This window comes from Hypanus sabinus, chromosome 7, assembly GCF_030144855.1.
Source record: "Hypanus sabinus isolate sHypSab1 chromosome 7, sHypSab1.hap1, whole genome shotgun sequence".
Classification (NCBI taxonomy): Eukaryota; Metazoa; Chordata; class Chondrichthyes; order Myliobatiformes; family Dasyatidae; genus Hypanus; species Hypanus sabinus.
In genome coordinates this window covers 38,048,456-38,069,396 of record NC_082712.1, presented here as the reverse complement: position 1 = coordinate 38,069,396, position 20,941 = coordinate 38,048,456, and the positions used below count along the sequence as shown (strand labels likewise).

Below are 20,941 nucleotides of genomic sequence, written 5' to 3'. Positions count from 1 at the left end.
GCACAATGCTGTTGTAATACTATCTGAATTACTGTCACCTTCCTGTCAGCTTGAACCAGTCTGGCCAATCTCCGACCGTTCTCATCAACAAGGCATTTTCGCCCACAGAACTGTCACCCATTGGATGTGTTTTCTTTATCGCACCATTCTCCGTAGCATGAAAATCCCGGTAAATCAGCAGTTTCTATGATACTCAAACCACCCCATCTGGCACCAACAATCATTCCATGGTCAAAGCCGCTCGGGTTACATTTATTCCCCATTCTGATGTTTCTTCTGAACAACAGCAGAACCTCTTGACAATGTCTGCATCCTTTTATGTGTTTAGTTGCTGCCACATGATTGGCTAATTCAATATTTGCATTAACAAGTAGGTGTACAGGTGTAGCAATAAAGTGGCCATTGAAAGTACTGTATATTAAGGTGATATATCATTCAGGGTTAAGCTGAAATCCCGGTTCCTTTTGCTGCACAGATGCTGCTTGACTCGCTGAGTTCCTTCAGCAGATTGGTTGTCACTGCCCTGTACATTAAGTCTCATTGAATGTATAAAGAAAACTTGGTTCCATTTGACCATCAACACACCACAATCTCTCACCATTTAATAGATGCTCCACTTTTTTTTGTCATGGGCACCAAAGAGGATAACTTCGCATTTTTTTCACATTATATTCCATCTGCCATTTTCTTACCAATGTCTCCTCCTATTCATATCTCTGTGAAGCCTCTATAAAATTCCTCTGTACCCAAAATCCTACCTTGTTTAGAATTGTCAGCAAATTTGAAAATCCCTTCAACTAAATTATTGTTATCGATCGTGAACAGCTGAAGCCCAAGGATCAGTCTATGTAGTTCCCACGCAATATGACACCCTGAGAAGGGTATGTTTATCCTTCCACCCTGCTTTCTGTTAGGATCACAGCATGGAAATAGATTCTTTGGCCCAAGTAGTCTATGCCAACTAAGACAGCCATGTAAGTGCCATTGAGTACATTTGGCCCATAGCCCTCTCAACATTTCCTATCCATATACCTATCCAATTGTCTTCAAGCAATAAGTTCAATAAGTAATTCCCTATCTATGTCTGCACATCATTCTATTTCTGTATGCACTATCCCTGCTAAGCAACCTTCTGTGCAGGACCTTATCTAAAGCCTTTCAGAAATCTAAATACCATGCATCCACTGATTCCTCCTTATCTGCTCTACTTCTCACATACTGAAAGAATTCTAACACGTTAATCAAAAATAATTTTCCCTTCATAAAACCATATTAACTCTGCTCTTCCTGTTATTCTTTGAAAGTTGTTTTGTTGTTGCTCCTCTTACTATGGATTCCAGAATTTTCCATCCACTAACTTTAGGCTAACAGTCTCTGCTTGCTCCGTTCATAAATGACCAGATTTAATCACGTGTGGACCACATGTGATCAGCTGGTAGGGCATTGAGGAGTGAGGTAGAAAAAAGGGATCCAGGTAAACAGATCTCTAATTCCTTAAAAGAGGCGTCACAGGTACATCGGGATGCAAAGGGATCTATTGGTATACTGGCCTTCATAAATCAAAGAATTGAGTACAGGACCCTGAATGTTATGTTTACATTATATAAGACGTTGGTGAGATCAAATTTGAAGTATTGTGCCTAGTTTTGGTCACCTGCCAAGAGGATAGATATTAATAAGATTGAAGGAGTACAGAGAAAATTTCCAAGGATGTTGCTGGGATCTGCAGACCTGACTTATAGGGGAAGGTTGAACAGATTAGGACTTTGTTGTCTGGAGTGTAGGAGAATAAGGGGAGGTTTGATAGCTGTTTACAAAATTATGAGTGGAATTGATGGGTAAATGCAAGCAAGCTTTTTCCACTGAAGCTGAATGGGACTAGGACTAGAGATGATAGGTTAAGAGTGAAGGGTGAACTATTTAAAGGCAACTTGAGGGGAGCTCTGCACTCTGAGGGTGGTTTGACTGTGGAACAAACTGCCAGCAGAAGTGGTGGTTGGGGGTTTGATTGCAACATTTAAGAGAAGTTTGGGTAAATACATGGATAAGAGAGTTATGGAAGGCTATGGTCCAGGAGTGGGACAATGGGACTAGGCAGAATAACAGTTCAGAACACACTTGATGGGCCAAAGGGTCTGGTTTTATGCTGTAGTGCTCTATGGCTCAATTTGCTATCCACTAATTCACAGATGCAATTCCAGGCTCTGCAGAGTCATGGAAGACAATAACCAGAGCTTCCACTATGTACAACACAACTCCTCAAAGCTGGGATGTAGATCATCTTTGTTTCACCAGCTTTACTAGTACTTTTTTAATACTTATTTCCCTCAGCTTCTAATTCTCACTGACAAGAGTCTTAATTCTTTAATATATCTGGCAGTTTTTACGTGCCTTCTGTGAGTACAGATAATTAATTTCTATATTCCTCTTTAAAAATTAATGTGTTTCAAGCTGTATGGTTCAATGTATGCCTTCGATAGTCTTTTCCTTTTTATCTATCGATAAAATCCGTTAGTGTCAGTTTTTGTTTCATACCAGTCTACGTTGATATTCTATCATGCCTTTCTTTATCAATTTCTGATTCAATTAAATGACAGAGCTGGGGCTAGAGAGGCCATAAGATCTACTTCTGTTTCTATTGCTTATTTTCTTAGGAAGGGAAGGCAGCAAATGAAAAATGATGAGTCAGTTCATCCTTTCCAATCTACCTTAATTCTAGGGCAGCAAATTTCCAAAGCTGTGTAAATCATGTCAGCTAAAGCTTCAAACCACTGGAATAAATACAAATCAGACTCACGCAATGCCGCCAAGCCACAGATGACAGATGTGAGGGAGACACTTCGTGTGATCTTCAAAGGCTTGCTGAGTTTCACTATAGTTTTATGATAATTTTTTTAACTAAATTGGGTGTCATTTATTCTGAAAATTATCAATCATTATTTTAACTATTCTGACAAGGACTCTACAACTCATGCTCTCAGAATTTATTTATCCATCGATCTCTTTCTTTTTTTCTCTCTTTATGATTTGCACTTGCACCGTTTGTCTGCCTTTCCACACTGCTTGTTTGTCAGTCTTTGTGTGCAGTTTTTCATTGACTCTATTGCACTCTTTTGGTCTGCATGAAAATGAATCTCAGAGTTGTATATGGTGACATAAATGTACTTTGATAACAAATTTACTTTCAATAGACAATAGACAGTAGGTGCAGGAGTAGGCCATTCATCCCTTCTAGCCAACACCGCCATTCACTGTGACCATGGCTGATCATACACAATCAGTACCCTGTTCCTGCCCTCTCCCCATATCCCTTGACCCCGCTATCTATAAGAGCTCTATCTAACTCTCTCTTGAATGCATCCAGAGACTTGGCCTCCACTGCCTTCTGGGGCAGAGCATTCCACATATCCACCACTCTCTGGGTGAAAAAGTTTTTCCGCATCTCAGTTCTAAATGGCCCACCCCTTATTCTTAAACTGTGGCCTCTAGTTCTGGAGTCACCCATCAGCGGGAACATTCTTCCTGCCTCCAGCATGTCCAATCCCTTAATAATCTTATATGTTTCAATCAGATCCCCTCTCATCCTCCTAAATTCCAGTGTATACAAGCCCAGTTGCTCCAATCTTTCAACATATGAAAGTCCCACCATTCCGGGAATTAACCTTGTGAACCTACGCTGCACTCCCTCAATAGCAAGAATGTCTTTCCTCAAATTTGGAGACCAAAACTGCACACAATACTCCAGGTGGGGTTTCACCAGGGCCCTGTACAGCTGCAGAAGGACCTCTTTACTCCTATACTCAATTCCTCTTGTTATAATGGCCAGCATGCCATTAGCTTTCTTCACTGCCTGCTGTACCTGCATGCTTGCTTTCATTGACTGATGTACAAAAACACCTAGATCTCGTTGTACTTCCCCTTTTCCTAACTTGACTCCATTTAGATAGTAATCTGCCTTCCTGTTCTTGCCACCAAAGTGGATAACCTCACATTTATCCACATTAAACTGCATCTGCCATACATTTGCCCACTCACCCAACCTGTCCAAGTCCCCCTGCATTCTCATAACATCCTCCTGACATTTCACACTGCCACCCAGCTTTGTGTCATCGGCAAATTTGCTAATGTTACTTTTAATCCTTTCATCTAAATCATTAATGTATATTGTAAACAGCTGCGGTCCCAGCACTGAACCTTGCTGTACCCCACTGGTCACAGCCTGCCATTCCAAAAGGGACCCGTTAATCGCTATTCTTTGTTTCCTGTCAGCCAGCCAATTTTCAATCCATGTCAGTACTCTGCCCCCAATACCATGTGCCCTAATTTGCCCACTAATCTCCTATGTGGGACTTTTTCAAAAGCTTTCTGGAAGTCCAGGTACACTACATCCACTGGCTCTCCCTTGTCCATTTTCATAGTTACATCCTCAAAAAACTCCAGAAGATTAGTCAGGCATGATTTTCCCTTCATAAATCCATGCTGACTCGAACTGATCCTTCTACTGCTATCCAAATGTGTCATAATTTCCTCTTTTATAATTGACTCCAGCATCTTTCCCACCACTGACATCAGGCTAACTGGTCTATAATTCCCTGTTTTCTCTCTCCCTCCTTTCTTGAAAAGTGGGACAATATTAGCCACCCACTAATCAGCAGGAACTATTCCTGAATCTATAGAACATTGGAAAATGATTACCAATGTGTCCACGATTTCTAGAGCCACCTCTTTAAGTACCCTGAGATGCAGACCATCAGGTCCCGGGGACTTATCAGCCTTCAGACTCAACAGTCTATCCAACACCGTTTCTTGCCTAATATAAATTTCCTTCAGTTCATCCTTTACCCTAGTTCCTTTGGCCACTATTACATCTGGGAGATTGTTTGTGTCTTCCCTAGTGAAGACAGATCCAAAGTACCTGTTCAACTCATCTGCCATTTCCTTGTTCCCCATAATAAATTCACCCATTTCTGTCTTCAATGGCCCAATTTTGGTCTTAACTTTTTTTTGCTATTCACATACCTAAAGAAGCTTTTACTATCCTTCTTTATATTCTTGGCTAGTTTACCTTCGTACCTCATTTTTTCTTGGCATATTGCCTTTTTTGTTATCTTCTGTTGCTCTTTAAAAGCTTCCCAGTCCTCCAGTTTCCCACTCATCTTTGCTATGTTATCCTTCTTCTCTTTTATTTTTATACTGCCCTTTACTTCCCTCGTCAGCCACAGCCGACTTTGGACTTTGAACTTTGAAAACTTTGAACTTTTCTTGCTGCTTTTATCTCTGGATAGTGAATGGTCATTCATATTACAAATGTATTATCCCTGAAACTCACAATGATTGTCAGGAAAGTAGAAAAAATAAACAGGTGAATTTGTATTTCCGGAGAAGTTTTGGGTCATCACGAACAACTTCAGTGTCAAAATTCTGTATTGTTAGGTAAGTATCACAGTCAATTTAAGGAAAGAAAAAGTTCAATGCAAAAGTCACTATTCTTTTTTTGTGACTTGAGATCTGAGCAACTTGACCCTGGGTCAAGCTGTTGGCTCCAATGAGTAGCATCCAGTAAATGCAAATTAAAAGTGCATTTCCCTCATTGCAGCACACTTGCACACCTGTAACTTACACTATGGTAAAATGATGGAGATGTAGGTGTGCAATTGACTGACATCAATGCTGATCCTAAATTGCCCTTAAGGAGGTGGTGAGGGTTAGCTGCCAGCTGGAACTGCTGCAGTCCTTGTGGTAATGACTCTCTCACCATGCTTTTCAACAATCCTTCATGGTTTTGACCTCGTAATGATGAAGGAATGGCAATATGTTCCAACGTCAAGGTGTTTTGGAGAACATGCAAAGAGTGGTATTCCAACACTCCTTTTCCTTTTTGCTGAACAAGGTTTCAGATATGAGGGAGGTGGGGAGGGGGAGGCAGTTGTCCTCAGAGTAAGCTAGAGAAGTAATGATACATTGCAGCTGCTGTACACTAGTGATGGAGGGAATACATTTAGGATATTGGACAGAGTGCAAGTCAAGCAGGCTGATTTATGAGGCATGATGTTGAGTTTATTCATGGTTTTTGGTACTGCACTCTCATGCCCAGTATAGTCCATCGCACTTCAGGCTACACATTGCAGCTGGTGTCAGAAACTGAGTCACATGTCACAAGATGTCCAACCACTGGCATGTTCTTGTAGCTATAAAATTCACCTAGATAATCTGGTATAGTTTCTAATCAACAGTATCACCCGGGACACTGATAATCGGCACATGATGATCCTAATGGAATGTCAAAGGTGAGAATTTAGGCTCCTACTTGCAGGAAGGGAAGAATTTGCCATTTATTGCAGATTTTGCTTTAACAAAAATTTTTCCCATATAAATTAATGGTTCTTCGCTTTATGACATTTCAGCTTAAGAAAGGTTTCATAGGAATGCTCCAGCTTTGTAAAGAGGGGGGAAACACCTGTATATCATTTTTTCCTGTAAATGTCTGTAAGAAGATGAATCTCAAAATAGTATTTGATAACATTAATATACTTTGCTACTACAGTTACTTTGAACATTTGAAGAATGACTGATTTATTATGTGAGGGAGGATGATAGGTCATTTCAGGAAGACGATTCTTTGGCTATGTTTTGCCTGCCTGTATGAGACTTCACGTGGTCTGGAGCCAACGTGAAAGACTCCCAAGTCTATAGCTTCCCATTTATCTCTCATCCTGCACCATCCCTTCCCCCACAGCATCTTGAGTGAGTCTGTCCTGCTGGTGGGAGAGGTTGTATCCTGGGAGAACAGATTCTGTAGATACGACTCTGCGATTAAACTGAAGTCAAGCTGTTACTTGACCGGTCTGTGCAACAGATACCCCTATACCCACTTGAATATATATATATTCAAGAGAAGAATTTGGCAGGAGGTTTTGGCTTAATTCTTATTTTGTTTGTACACAGTGATCCTCCTGGTTTCTAGGCTATTGTGTAAGGTAGCTAAGAGCTAATCACATTCTGGGGGCCCCGAATAATATCTAGTTCTTAGGCTGGCCAGTACACTTCCTCCCTTTCAGGACACTAGAAAAACTGGAATGGTTTTTATTAGCAATTTCGTGATCACCAGTATTAAGACTAAATTTCTTAAAAGTTCCAGATTATTTAGTTAATTGAGTTGGCTTTTATTTGCAGTATTTATTTATTTTTGTAATTTATAGTAACTTATTTTTTGTACTGTACTGCTGACACAAAACAAAGTTCAAAGTAAATTTATTATCAAGGTACATATATGTCACCATTACAGCCCTGAGATTGGTTTTCTTGTGAATATGCTCAATAAATCCATAATAGAATAATAGCCATAATTAAAACAGTTAGTTGGTTAAGTGAGTGATAATAACCCTGATTCTAATTCATGCAAGCACACATAGACTCCTGTGTAAATAGGAGGCACAAGAGACTAGAGATGCTGGAATCTAGAGCAACACACAAGAAAGTGGAGGAGCTCAGCAGAATCTACAGAGGGAAGTGGACAGGCAACATTTCAGGTCGAGAGCCCTCATCTGATAAAAAGGAGTCCTCCCACATGAAATAGTAAGGGAAGGAGTGAAGCAAGAGCTGGCAGGTGATAGGTGGATTCAGATCAGAGAGGACGCTGCAGTTAGACAAATGGGGGAGGGGAGAGTGGGAATGGCATTTCAAAACACAAAAATACAACTGCAGATGTGATGTACCATCAATAACTCACTCTGAGACGTAAAGGCGAGATATCGGCTTTTATTGACTGGAAGAAGGAACAAGCAGTGGTTGACCACCATACTACATCCTGGAGACTGAGAGGCCAGGCTCAGACCTCAATCGCCTTTATACAGGGGTCTGTGGGAGGAGCCATAGGAGCAGTCAGCAGGGGGCGTGTCCAGACAGGTATATGTAGTTCACCACAAGATGCTGTGGATCAAAGAATACGTACACAACGCTGGAAGAACTCAGCAGGTCAGGCAGCATCCGTGAGAAAAGAGTAGCCAATGTTTCAGGCCGAGACCCTTCATCAGGAATGGGGGGGGGGGGGGGGGAGAGAGGGCCGAAGCTCAGTAACAGAGATAGGGGAGGGGGTAGGGCCTAGAGGCACCAGGTGGAAAACCAATCAGAGGAAAGATAGGGGGAGGGGATAAGCATGAAAGAACTGTAGAGATAAAGAAGCAGAAAGTTGAAAGGGGAGAGAGGCAGAGAGGGACCTGGGGTAGGGGGAGGGAATTACCAGAAATTGGAGAATTCAATGTTCATACCACCAGGCTGGAGGTTACCCAGACAGTAGATGAGGTGTTGCTCCTCCAACCTGAGTTTGGCCTCATCATGGCAGTAGAGGAGACCATGTATGGACATATCTAGATGGGAATGAGAGGCAGAGTTGAAGTGGGTGGCAACCAGGAGGTCCCGTCTATTGTGACGGACGGAGTGTAGGTGCTCGACAAAGTGGTCCTCCAATCTGCGTTGGGTCTCACCGATGTAGAGGAGGCCGCACCGGGATCACCAGATGCAATAGACGACTCCAGCAGTCTCAAGCTGGGAGGTGATAGGTGGAAGTTACAAAGAGGTAAAGATTATGGAAACTGATAGGAAAGACAGGTAGAGACTGGAATAAAGGGAGGAAGGTAGGGAGTGGAACCAGTGGGAAGTATGCGTGGGTGATGGGCAAATGGAAAGGGCAGGGGTGGGGAAGAGATAGGGTGATAAGGGGCAGAGGTAACAGGGAAAGAGAGGGAATGTTACTGAAAATTGTAAATTCAATGTTGGAGGGTACCCAGGTGGAATATGAGGTGCTGTTTCTATAATACACACTTAGCCTCAATCTGGCAATACAGGAGGCCAAGGGCAGACACGTTACTGTGGGGATGGTAGATGCTGCCTGGTCTGCTGAGTTTCTCCAGTTTTTTTTGTGTGTTCCTCTTCCACAATGTTTCCTCTCAAGGTGAGGGGAGGCTGAATGATGGAAATATGACTCAAGCTCCAGGAAACTTACCACTTAGCATGTTGTATATAAAAACTGTGATTAGCGTAAGCAGATTTTTATTTCTTAAAGATTTATGCTTCAGCACTCTTGTGCGCAGTTGAAAATGGTTAATGTTGTTCTGTTAGAGATTTCTGAAGCTGTTCAAAATACTGTCTATGTTTGATGAACATCTCCACCGAGCAAAACTTGACTAAATAAAGATCCTCTTCATTTTATTGCAGGCAGCATAGTGTATCTTGGGATGATGCTAGGCGCCTTTTTCTGGGGTGGTTTGGCAGACAAGATGGGCCGTCGACAAGCACTAATTATCTGTATGTCCGTGAATGGATTCTTCGCCTTTCTGTCATCTTTTGTCCAGGGTTACGGCCTCTTCCTCTTCTGCCGGTTCTTTGCTGGATTTGGGTAAGTTCAGCTGCCATGTTATAACTTTCCTATAGGTGCTGTTAAGTTTTAACTGTATTTAGTTTATGAATGGAAACATCTGATTAAAAAATGAAACTCAATACCAACTGTTAATACATAGTTCATCATTATTTGGTGCATTTACTCTGATAATTTTACTATTTATTAACAAAAATCTTTTAAAAAGGGGTACAACTGATACATTTATGTAGAATTTAGATAAATCCAAATGGGTTTTTAATAAAAAGTGTTCTTGAGCAATTTCCTGCCACAGGAGGCTGTAAAACCAATTCGATGAATGTGCTTATGAAGGAGATGGTTGAACTTCAACACAAAAATCATCATAATGTATGAGGAGGTGGGAGAATAAGATGGAAGTTCAGCCATTGTGGCGTTGATTGACAGAGCAGGCTCAAATTGCCAATGATTTGACAATGATTCAAATTGGAATGATTTCTCAGAGTGCTTTTTGTATATTGATAGCATTACATGAATAAAGTAGGATAGGAAGGCTCTTCAAAATTCTTTTGTTCATTCATTGGATCTGAGTATCTCACACACACACACTCACTCACTTACTCTCTCTCAGAAATTCTCTCTCGCACTTTCTCTCACACTCACACATACTCCCTTTCTCACACTCACACACATGCTCTCTCTCACACTCACATTCTCTCTCAAACATACACACTCCCTCTCTCATGCTCACACACACTCTCACTCACATACTCTCTCTCACACTCACACACATACCCTCTCACACTCTCTCACACACACACATTCTCTCTCACCCTCACACACCCTATCTCACACTCACACACTCTTGCACAAACACACTGTCATACACACGTGCAGACTTTCTCTCACTTTTTCATTCACAATTATTCACACATTCTCTCCCTCTTCCACCCATTGCGCTAAAAGTTTTTTAAAAATAATTTTATCTGATACCATCCAGTTTGTCAGCAATTGACTTAAATGATCACTTAGAATCCATTTACAATAAAAAATAAATTTCCCAGGAATGGATGGTACAGAGTCATCTCATAGCTACAGAAATATTGTGTGCAGTGTTTAGTGGAGTCTTAGCCAGCAATTGGATTCTGTACACTCATTATTGTCACATTTGAAAGATTACAACATCATATTCACCTTGCAAATATTTGTTAATCTCTTGTGGCTAACATGGGGAAGCAATTTATTGCTTATTGAAAGAGATCAGTTTAAGCAATGACGAGAGTTTGTATTTTATGCCTTGTACCTTACCAATGGATTGTGAAGAAATACTGTCCCTAGAGCCCGAGTTAGAGATTTATCCACAGTTAACAATTTCAACACAAATTGTGACCACAATGTATGAGCCCTGAAAAATACCTCCCTTACCCACTTCTGGCTTTACTGCCGTTCTGAATTCATGCTCAGTCTCATTCCACAGATCACCAAGGTTACAGTTCAGAACATGATCATTTATCCCAATGATGGCTTCATGCAAGAGTAGACCCAGCTAATCTCACCTTTATCCCCGAAGCTCTGGAAATGCTTTCCTTTTACAGTAAATATCAAACCAGCGGATAAGGGAGGTGCTGTAGTCGTCCGGTGAACTGATGTCTACCTTGCTGCGGCCCAGTGCCAACTCTCAGACACCTCCTCTTACTTACCCCTCAAACAGGACCCCACTAAGAAACACCAGGCCACTGTCTCCCGCACCATCACCGACCCTATTGAGTCTGGGGATCTCCATCCACTGCCAACAACCTCACAGTTCCTGCACCTCGCACCTCCTGTTTCTACCTCCGACCCAAAATCCACAAACCTGCTTGTCCAGGTCGACCCATTGTTTCAACTTGCTCCTGCCCCACTGAACTCATATCTGCATACCTCGACTCAGTTTTATCCCCTCTGGTTCTGTCCCTGCCTACCTACGTCCGTGACACCTCACACGCTCTAGATCTTTTCAATGATTTCAAGTTCCCTGGCCTCCATCTTGCTTTTTCTATGGATGTCCAGTCCCTGTACACCTCCATCCCCCACCAGGAAGACCTCAAATCTCTCAGTTTCTTTCTGGATACCAGACCCAACCAGTTCCCCTTCACCACCACTCTCCTCTGCCTGACAGAACGTCCTCACTCTAAATAATTTATCCTTTGCTTTCTCCCACTTCCTTCAAGCAAAAGGGGTAGCCTTGGCATTTGCATGGGACCCAGCTATGCCTTGCTGTTTGTCAGCTATGTGGAACGGTCTATGTTTCAACCCTATACTGCTGACCGCCCTGCACTTTTGCTATGCTACATCAATGGTACTGCTTCCTGTACCTGTGCTGAACTCATTGATTTCATCCACTTTGCCTCCAACTTCCAAACTGCCCTCAAATTCACCTGGTCCATTTCTGACACTTCCCTTCCCTTTCTCAATCTCACTGTCTCTATCTCCAGAGACAGCTTATCCACCAATGTCTATTATAAACCAATGGACTCTCACAGTTACCTGGAGTATACCTCGACTCACCCTGCTACTTGTAAAAGTGCCATCCCCTTCTCTCAATTCCTCCTTCTCCACTGCATCTGCTCTCAGGATGAGGCTTTTCAATCTAGAATGAAGGAGATGTTCTCCTTTTTCAAAGAAAGGGGTTTCCCTTCTTCCACCATCAACGCTGCCCTCAACTGCATCTCTTCCATTTCACACGTTTGCTCTTACCCCATCCCCTCATCAAGCTACCAGGGATAGGGTTCCTCTTGTCCTCACCTACCAACCCACCAACCTCCGCATCCAGCACATAATTCTCTGAAACCTCCGCCATCTCCAACTGGATCCCACCACCAAGCACATCTCTCCCTCCCTCCACACTTTCTGCTTTCCACAAGGATCGCTCCCTACATGACTCCCTTGTCCATTCGTCCCTCCCCACTGATCTCCCTCCTGGCACATAACCTTGCAAGTAGAACAAGTGCTTCACCTGACCCCACACCTCCTCCCTCACTACCATTCAGGGCCCCAAACAGTCCTTCCAGTTGAGGTGACACTTCATCTGTGAGTCTATTGGGGCCATATACTATATTCGGCACTCTCAGTGTGGTCTCCTGTATATCGGTGAAACCCGACATAGATTGGGAGACCGTTTTGCCAAGCATCTAGGCTCCGTCTGTCAGAACAGGTGGGATAAAGCCTCACTTAGGTTGGAGAAGCGACACCTTATATTCTATTTGGGTAGCTTCCAACCTGATGACATGAGCATCGATTTCTCAAACTTACAGTAACTCCTCCTCTGCCTCTTCACCATTTCCCATCCCCTTGTCCCTCTCTCATGTTATCTCCTTGCCCGCCCATCGTCTCCCTCTGGTGCTCCTCCCCCCACAACCCTCATTTCTCTTTCTTCCAAAGTCTTCTGTCTCTTTCACCAATCAATTTCCCTCCCCCTCCAATTTTCACTATTGCCTGGCATTTCTCTTACCCCTCCCCCTACCTTTCACATCTGCTCCTCAGCTTTTTTTTCTCCACTCATGCCAAAGGGTTTCAGCAAGAAACGTTGTTTTTATTTTAATCCATAGATGCTGCCCAGCCTGCTGAGATCCTCTAGCATTTAGTGTGTGTATAGCTCGGATTTCCAGCATCTGCAAATTTTCTCTTGTTTGTACGGTAAATACTCATCAGGTTCCTTCTAGAATTGTGGAAATAAATCAAGCTTCCTATCCAAATTAACAATTCCTGAAATTATCCAAGTACACCCATTCGAACCCTTTACAAGGCTTTAACCTCTTCCTCTAGTGCTGTGTCACTGTTGTGGTCATGCTAGTTAGAAGATTTATACATCAGCCAAAGTCAAATAATCAACATAATTCAACAATACATTAAATTGCAATTTTTGTTTTTAAAAGGTGTAATGGTGCAATTATATTAAAATTTAATTGTGTTTTCATCACAGAAAAAAGGAAGAAATTTAAATGAGTGCCAGTTTAAAGAAATTCAACTACTTTAAAGAGTATTTTTCAGAAAACATTCTGTCATAAATTAGGTAATCATAAATATCAATGAATGCAACCATTCAAAAGCTTTTGAAACAATGTCAGGATGAAACTCAACCTGACTGAGCAGTAATTTCAGTCTCTGTTTTACAGAAACTAGGGACTTAAGATGGGAAAACAAGGCTTTTTTGTTTACCAGAATAGATGGTTTCTGTACTAAGGGTGGTAATAAGTGGCCTGCATTTTCTTTTATGGACATAGGATTGGAGGAGCAGTCCCAATTGTGTTTTCCTATTTTGCTGAGGTGCTGGCCCGGGAGAAGCGGGGTGAGCACTTGAGCTGGCTTTGCATGTTCTGGATGATCGGAGGGATCTACGCGTCCGCCATGGCCTGGGCCATCATCCCTCACTATGGTAAGAGAACTAAATAGTAATTGCCAAGACCTGGCATGCTGTTGTAGATTACGGGATGAAATTTAATGTTGGGCTGAATGCAAAGATCGACTCTGAATTGTGTGGAAATGTACACAACTGAGAAGGTTGGATTCTGGCATTGCCGTGAGCTTGGGTGCACTTCTTTTTTTTAAAGAAGGTTCTAACTGGTGCAGGGAACCAGGGCATTTAATTACTTTTTCATTAATATCAGCTCTATAACAAGCAGTGTACTTACATTTGCATTTGAGATTCTTTATCAGAGGAAGCAATGAATAGTTTGAGTACCAGTTAGTCAGGTACTTCTCCGTTACAGAGTCATGTTCGCATTTGACATGTGGACAATTCAATGACACACTGTCAGCTTTTACCTTGCAGTGATATCATGACTGATCATTCTTTTTCAGTTGGGAATTGGTATTTAAGAGAATGGGCACAGCCCTTTACCCAAAGAAAATGGTCTTCAACTTTGCTGGTGACAATAATTAGAGTCAGTACAACAGAGGTGCACCACTCACAGTAAGCAGGCAAAGTTCAAGATTGTTTGTTATGATTCTTCAATATACGAGTGTAAAGGAGAACACAATGATTGTTACTCCGGATCCGATGCAGCAATAAAAAGCACAGTAAGCATAAAAACACAATACATATAATTATCAAAGCAGTCCTATAAAGCACAATTTACAAGTAACTGTTGAGTGTGGCCAAATATACATAAAATTAGCTTATAAACATAGACTGATTGGATTGAAATTCTTTGTCGGAGGACAAAATGAATAGCTTGAGTACCAGTTACTCAGGTCATCTCCTTTCCCTTCTTTGTTATGTTTGCATTTGACATGCGGGGTGGTGGAGTGTGTTAATGGATGGAAATGTTGATCAGCCTGATGGCTTGGGAGAAGTAAGTGTTTCTTAGAAGTAAGTAGTTTTGGCATGGATGTTGCATAGCCTCTACCTGGATGGAAGTGGGACAAGCAGCTTAATAAATGTTAAAAACAAAATGAAAGCAATGGCAAAGAGCTTGCATAACATGTTCCAAGAAAGAGAATGGGGCATTATGAAAGATGGATGACTGTGAGACTAATGTATAATAAGGAACTAATGGAAGCATTTTATGTACTTTATATCCATTTTCACAGTGGATATAAATAGCATACTAACGGTGCATTGAGAAACTAAAAGTGGAACTGAGTGAACTTTAGGTAAGTAACCTAGATGTAATACATCGTCATAAAAGCTTCCAGAATTTGCAGGTAAGGCTATGAAAAGAAAAAGAACAGGAAATTACAGATGTACCATTCAATACTTTTTCAAAGCATTTTAGATTTCCAAACTGCACATTTGGATTGAAAAGCTGTAAATATTACACCATCATTTGAGAAGTGGTGGAGGAAGAATTCAGGTAACAACAATATTGTCAGCCCAGCATCAGTTGTGGCAAAGTCACTGGAATCGGTCATAAAATGCATGACTGACTAAGCACTAGGATAAGAACAAGCCACAGAGAAGGAGCTGGTGTGGTAAGAGAAGTGGAGGAGTTGTCTGTGAGTGTTCTTTCTATTGACTTTCAGAAAGCAATTCATGAGATTGTTGAAACGAAGCTGTACACAATTAGAGGTGATTCTGATGAGTTAAAAGTAATTATGATGTTAGTCATTGGTTAGCATTTGAGAGACAAGGGTCTGGATTTAAAGGGAATATTCCATTGTTGATGAGATATGATATGTGATATTCCTTAGGAAACTAAACTGCGTTGCCAGCATTTCATGTTTATTCATTGTTCTTGAAGGCACAAACACAGATATTTTGACCCTGGATTTTGACCCTGGATATTCCAATCATTAGGAATGTTGTTTGGTTTAATTTAAGATTTCAAATTTGGGCTTAAAAATATCTAAATCAAGTTCTAGACTTTATTTTCTTTGAAAAAGGAAGTCTCTATAAAAGACATTAAAATATTATGAGCAACAGATTAGAGAAAAGGCTGCTTTCCTTCAGTATTACAAACAAAATTATTAGTACTGAAGGAGGCCATTCAGCCCTTTGAGTCAATGCTGGCTCACTACCAAGCCATTGCAGTTAATCCCACTCACTTGTACTTTCCCCATGGCCATGCAGTTTTATTGAATCAGGTAATGAACTAATTCTCATTTGAAAGCCACAGATTATTCTGCCTCCACAACCTAAAGGTAAATGATCATTTCTCTTTAGGTTCTCGCTACATTCTGCACCATCTCCGGCCCTTTTCCTAGTTGCCTTTAACATAGAAACATAGAAAACCTACAGCACAATACAGGCCCTTCAGCCCACAAAGTTGTGCTGAACATGTCCTTACTTTAGAAATTACCTAGGGTTACCCCAGCCCTCTATTTTTCTAAGCTCTATGTACATATCCACGAGTCTCTTAAAAGACCCTATTGTATCTGCCTCTACCACTGTTGCTGGCAGCCCATTCCACACACTCAGCACTCTCTGAGTAAGAAACTTACCCCTGCTATCTCCTCTGTACCCACTTCCAAGCACCTTAAAACTGTGCCGTCTCATGTTAGCCATTTCAGCCCTGAGAAAAAGCCTTTGATTATCCACAAGATCAATGCCTCTCATCTTCTTATACACTTCTGTCAGGTCACCTCTCATCCTCTGTTTCTACAAGAAGAAAAGGCCAAGTTCACTCAACCTATTCTCATAAGGCATGCTCCCCAATCAACATCCCTGTAAATCTCCTCTGCATCCTTTCTATAGTTTTCACATCCTTCCTGTAGTGAGGTGACCAGAACTGAGCACAGTACTTCAAGTGGGGTCTGACCAGGGTTCTATGTAGCTGCAACATCACCTCTTGGCTCCTAAACTCAATTCCATGATTGATGAAGGTCAATGTACCGTATGCCTTCTTAACCATAGAGTCAACCTGCCTAGTAACTTCGAGTGTCCTATGGACTCGGACCCCAAGATCCCTCTGATCCTCCACACTGCCAACAGTCTTGCCATTAATACTATACTCTGCCATCACATTTGACCTACCAAAATGAACCACCTCACACTTATCTGGATTGAATTCCATCTGCCACTTCTCAGCCCAGTTTTGCATCCTATCAATGTTCCGCTATAACTCTGACAGCCCTCACCTCCAACCTTTCTGTCATCAGCAAACTTACCTCCACTTCCTCATCCAGGTCACTTATAAAATTCACAAATAGCAGGGGTCCCAGAACAGATCCCTGAGGCACGCCACTGGTCACCGACCTCCACGCAGAATACGACCTGTCTACAACCACTCTTTGCCTTTCGTGGGCAAGCCAATTCTGGATCCACAAAGCAACATCCCCTTCGATCCCATGCCTCCTTACTTTCTCAATAAACCTTGCATGGGGTACCTTATCAAATGCCTTGCTGAAATCTATATATGCTACATCTACTGATCTACCTTCATCAATGTGTTTAGTCACGTCCTCAAAAAATTCAATCAGACTCGTAAGGCATGACCTGCCTTTGTCAAAGTCATGCTGACTATCCCTAATCATATCAGTGTTAATGTTTCAGGATTGATGTTAGAGTTAGGAAAAGGTGGTGGTGCTGGAGTTTGGATAGATAAACAGAACAACGTGAATGCCTGTGCTATAGTAATACAAAGAAATTGAATGACATAACAATGGTGGCGCTGGCAAAGAGGATGATAAAGGCTTATTAATCTCTTCTAGTCTGGAGGAGCTGAAATAGGAGATAAAAACAAGTGGAGAAAGAAGAAATAAAACAGTGTGTTATACAGAACACTTCAGATGCTGGAAATGTGAAATGTGAAAAGAGAATGTCGGAAGTTCTTAGCAAATGAGGCAGCATCATGGAGAGAGAAAAGAAGACAATGTTTGATAACCATTTATCTGAACTAACCAGTTTCAATACAATCAATGTATTTGGAATTGTTGAATTCATTAAGTGCTGAAGGGACTTTAATGTGCTCAGTGGAAAAAAAAAATGAGATGCTACTCAGTAAGTTTGAATTTGACTCTGTTGGAACACTATAAGAGACCAAAGACACAGATGTCGAAGTTGGAGCATTAAAGTGACAGGTGCTAAAATTAAAGATCAACAGTATTCTTGATGACTCAACAGAATGGAGCACTGTATGTCAGAGCAGCATTTCTGATAGATACTATTCATATAAAAGGCTGTATGGCAACAACATCAATAGTGATTAGATTTCATTTTGGAACCAGAAGCAAGTTATTAGACAAGAACAGCCAGATCCATTCTTTGAAGATTGTCTGCAACCATGCTTCTTGACAGGGTAAACAGCCTCCTAAATGTGAGGGCATTTTTTTCTTTGCCAATGTTATGAAACAAGGGGACCTTTATTCTGTTACAAGAATCAGAATGATTACATTTTATTTAGGATCCTTTAAAAACCAAAAGATAATAGAATCTTTCATTATTTGTACCCACTGTGGATTTGAAACCATGGCTGGAGGTAAAAGGATAGTACTCCATTCGAAATGTAATCCATTTTCTTTGAAAGCACTTTTTTCCATTTAGCAGGAGTTGTGTCATAATTGATTATCCATGCACTGTTGCACTCGTAGTACTTTATGTCTGAATTACAGACTATTTTGCTGGACTGTAATCAGAATCATATCATCCCCTTTGTAACGCTGTGTTGTATAGCTGTTCTGTCTGTAATTTTGCTTCATAAACTACTCGTACATATAAAATCCAGGAGAGCAAAGCTGCAAAGGTCCTGCACCTTCTTCTATAGTGGATGATGGCTATTTTAAGCCATAGAACAATTTGTTGTTGGAGTTGATTGTCTCTATAGGGAAGACATTTGGTGGCTCTCAGCCAGACCACAATCTAAAATGTATTGGACCTTATCAAATATCACTCTTCTCTTGCAGAAATGTCAGTATTGAAGTGTTACTCATATTCTACCTGTTTGGTAAAACTACATTGAACTCAAAATGAGAATCAAAAATGAGATGATAATAATGATAGTACTCCCCCATCCTTCACCATTCCCCATTCTCATTCCCCTCTCTCACCTTATCCTCTTACCTGCCCATCACCTCCCTCTGGTGCTCCTCCCACCTTTTCTTTCTTCCATGGTCTTCTGTCCTATTAGATTCCCCTTCTCCAGCCCTGTATTTATTTTACCAATCAACTTCCAGCTCTTTACTTCACCTCTCCGCCCATTCCGAATTTCACCTACCACCCTGTGTTCCTTCCTTTCTTCTCCCCGCTTTCTTGCTCTGACTCCTCATCTTTTTTACTCCAGTCCTGCGTGAAGGTCTCGGCCCAAAACATTGACTGTACTCTTTTCCATAGGTGCTGTCTGGTCTGCAGTGTTCTTCCGGCTGATTGTTTGGATTTCCAGCATCTGTAGATATTCTCTTGTTTGGGATAATAGTGACGGTGAATTAAAATCGTTATGCAAAAACAGAACCCCAACCATGCTATGGTCACTGTAGGTGTTAAATTTCACATTTCATTTGTACCTCCTGCAGGGAAAACGACACTGTTTATGCAAAGAGGCCATCCCTACCTCAAAATTATAGATATGTATGAATAAAAGAATTGACAAGAATAAAGAAGTATGTAGACTTTATATTGGTGATTTGGAACATCCAGTTAGTGAATAGCATCTAGGAAATGATCCATTGATTATCCATGGACAACTATTTGATGCTGAACCAGAGTGTTCACAACTTCACAGTGTTTGACCCCAAGAGGTTCTTCTGATTACAAATCTTGAACAAAAACAGAAAATGTCAATTATTGCTCACATTCCTCAATAAAAATCAGCACTCATTTTCTACACTCCACTGAGAATAGCTCAATTATAATTCATTTTCCCCACATAGGACAAGGCACTTCCTTTACCTCAGAAATAGAACAAAATACTTTCTGAGGACAGAGACCAATATGTGTAGCTATGGTGCTATTGCAAGTGCTACTTCTGGAGCCCAGGAGAATCACCATTTTAATGTGGAAATTTAAGCTTCTTGGTATCTAGGTGGTCACATCATAATAACTGAAGAGATAGATAGATAGATACTTTATTGATTCAAAAGGAAATTACAATGTCACAGTAGCATTACAAGTGCACAGATATACAAATATATAAATATTAGAAGAGAAGTAAGAAAGAATAAATAATAAATTGCCTCAAACAGTGTAACAGAATACAAGTCAAACTGAAAATATGGAGCTAATAACTTACTGTGGTCTCAGCAGTGAAGACCAAATAAAAAAAATAGAGATGGATAGATGAAATAATCACATTAATAAACAGTATAGACCTCTCCCAATAAAATGTTCTTTAACATTAGATTGACAGGGAAAGGTAATCAAATAATCTGCTGACTTTTCTTTTACTTAATGTGGATTTTTTTTATACCTTTGTGCATTTGGCATCAAAGTTTGACATATCATGTAATTTTGCAATTCAGCGGAGGAAAACGTTTTAATAGGTTTTGCATGATTTCTAGTGCCATTTAGAATATCCTGGGGAAACCATTGATTTTATCACGCGCATTAACTTGCTGAGGTAAAAAGCATGTGTTGGCTTTGATCCAATTACCTTTCCCACCTGGAATGAATTGGTTACCGAAGTATTAGGGAAGACCTTCCCTGTAGTTTACAACTCATAGAATGAATCTGACAATTAAAAATCTTAAAATTTAATTTTAAAACTAAAGAGCTACAAAGAACTTCATGGAGACTTTACAGTTTTTCAAAATTCACTGAAAGATAATGCACGTAGGGCCAACAACATCTAACTCATGTAATAGTAGACAGAGCTAATCTCTGGGGCAACAACATCTAACTCATGTAATATTTGACAGAATTGAAAGCAGAAAGCATGGAGTTTCTGCACCCTTTTTGAAAGTGGGCAGCCAGAACACAGAAGGGGGCTATTCTTTTTCTTGGCTCTTAGGGAAACAATCCCATTAAGGCCATTGAAGAAGAAGAAGAAGAAAGCCCTTAACTCAGAGTGGAGTCATCGGGACACCGTCGTGATGGCGGTTTTTTTTTAGCAGGCTTCCTTGTTTTTACGAGGCTGAGGTGATAGCTCGACGCTCAACCCAGCACGGAGAACATTCAAGGGAACCGGCTGGATTTGAACTCTGGAGCCTTTGCTCTGAAGTCCGGCTTTGATGCCACTA

General features: G+C 41.0%; 1 protein-coding gene across 6 annotated transcripts in view; it reads left to right on the top strand.

Annotated features, from left to right (window-relative positions):
• Positions 1-20,941, top strand: part of sv2ca (synaptic vesicle glycoprotein 2Ca) — a 141,830-nt gene that overhangs the window by 48,542 nt on the left and 72,347 nt on the right. For all 6 annotated transcript variants that reach the window (XM_059974517.1, XM_059974521.1, XM_059974520.1 and 3 more), the window contains exons 2-3: positions 9,214-9,394; positions 13,615-13,766. In XM_059974517.1, coding sequence (XP_059830500.1) covers positions 9,214-9,394; positions 13,615-13,766 — 333 coding nt within the window. The remainder of the gene's footprint in view (positions 1-9,213; positions 9,395-13,614; positions 13,767-20,941) is intronic.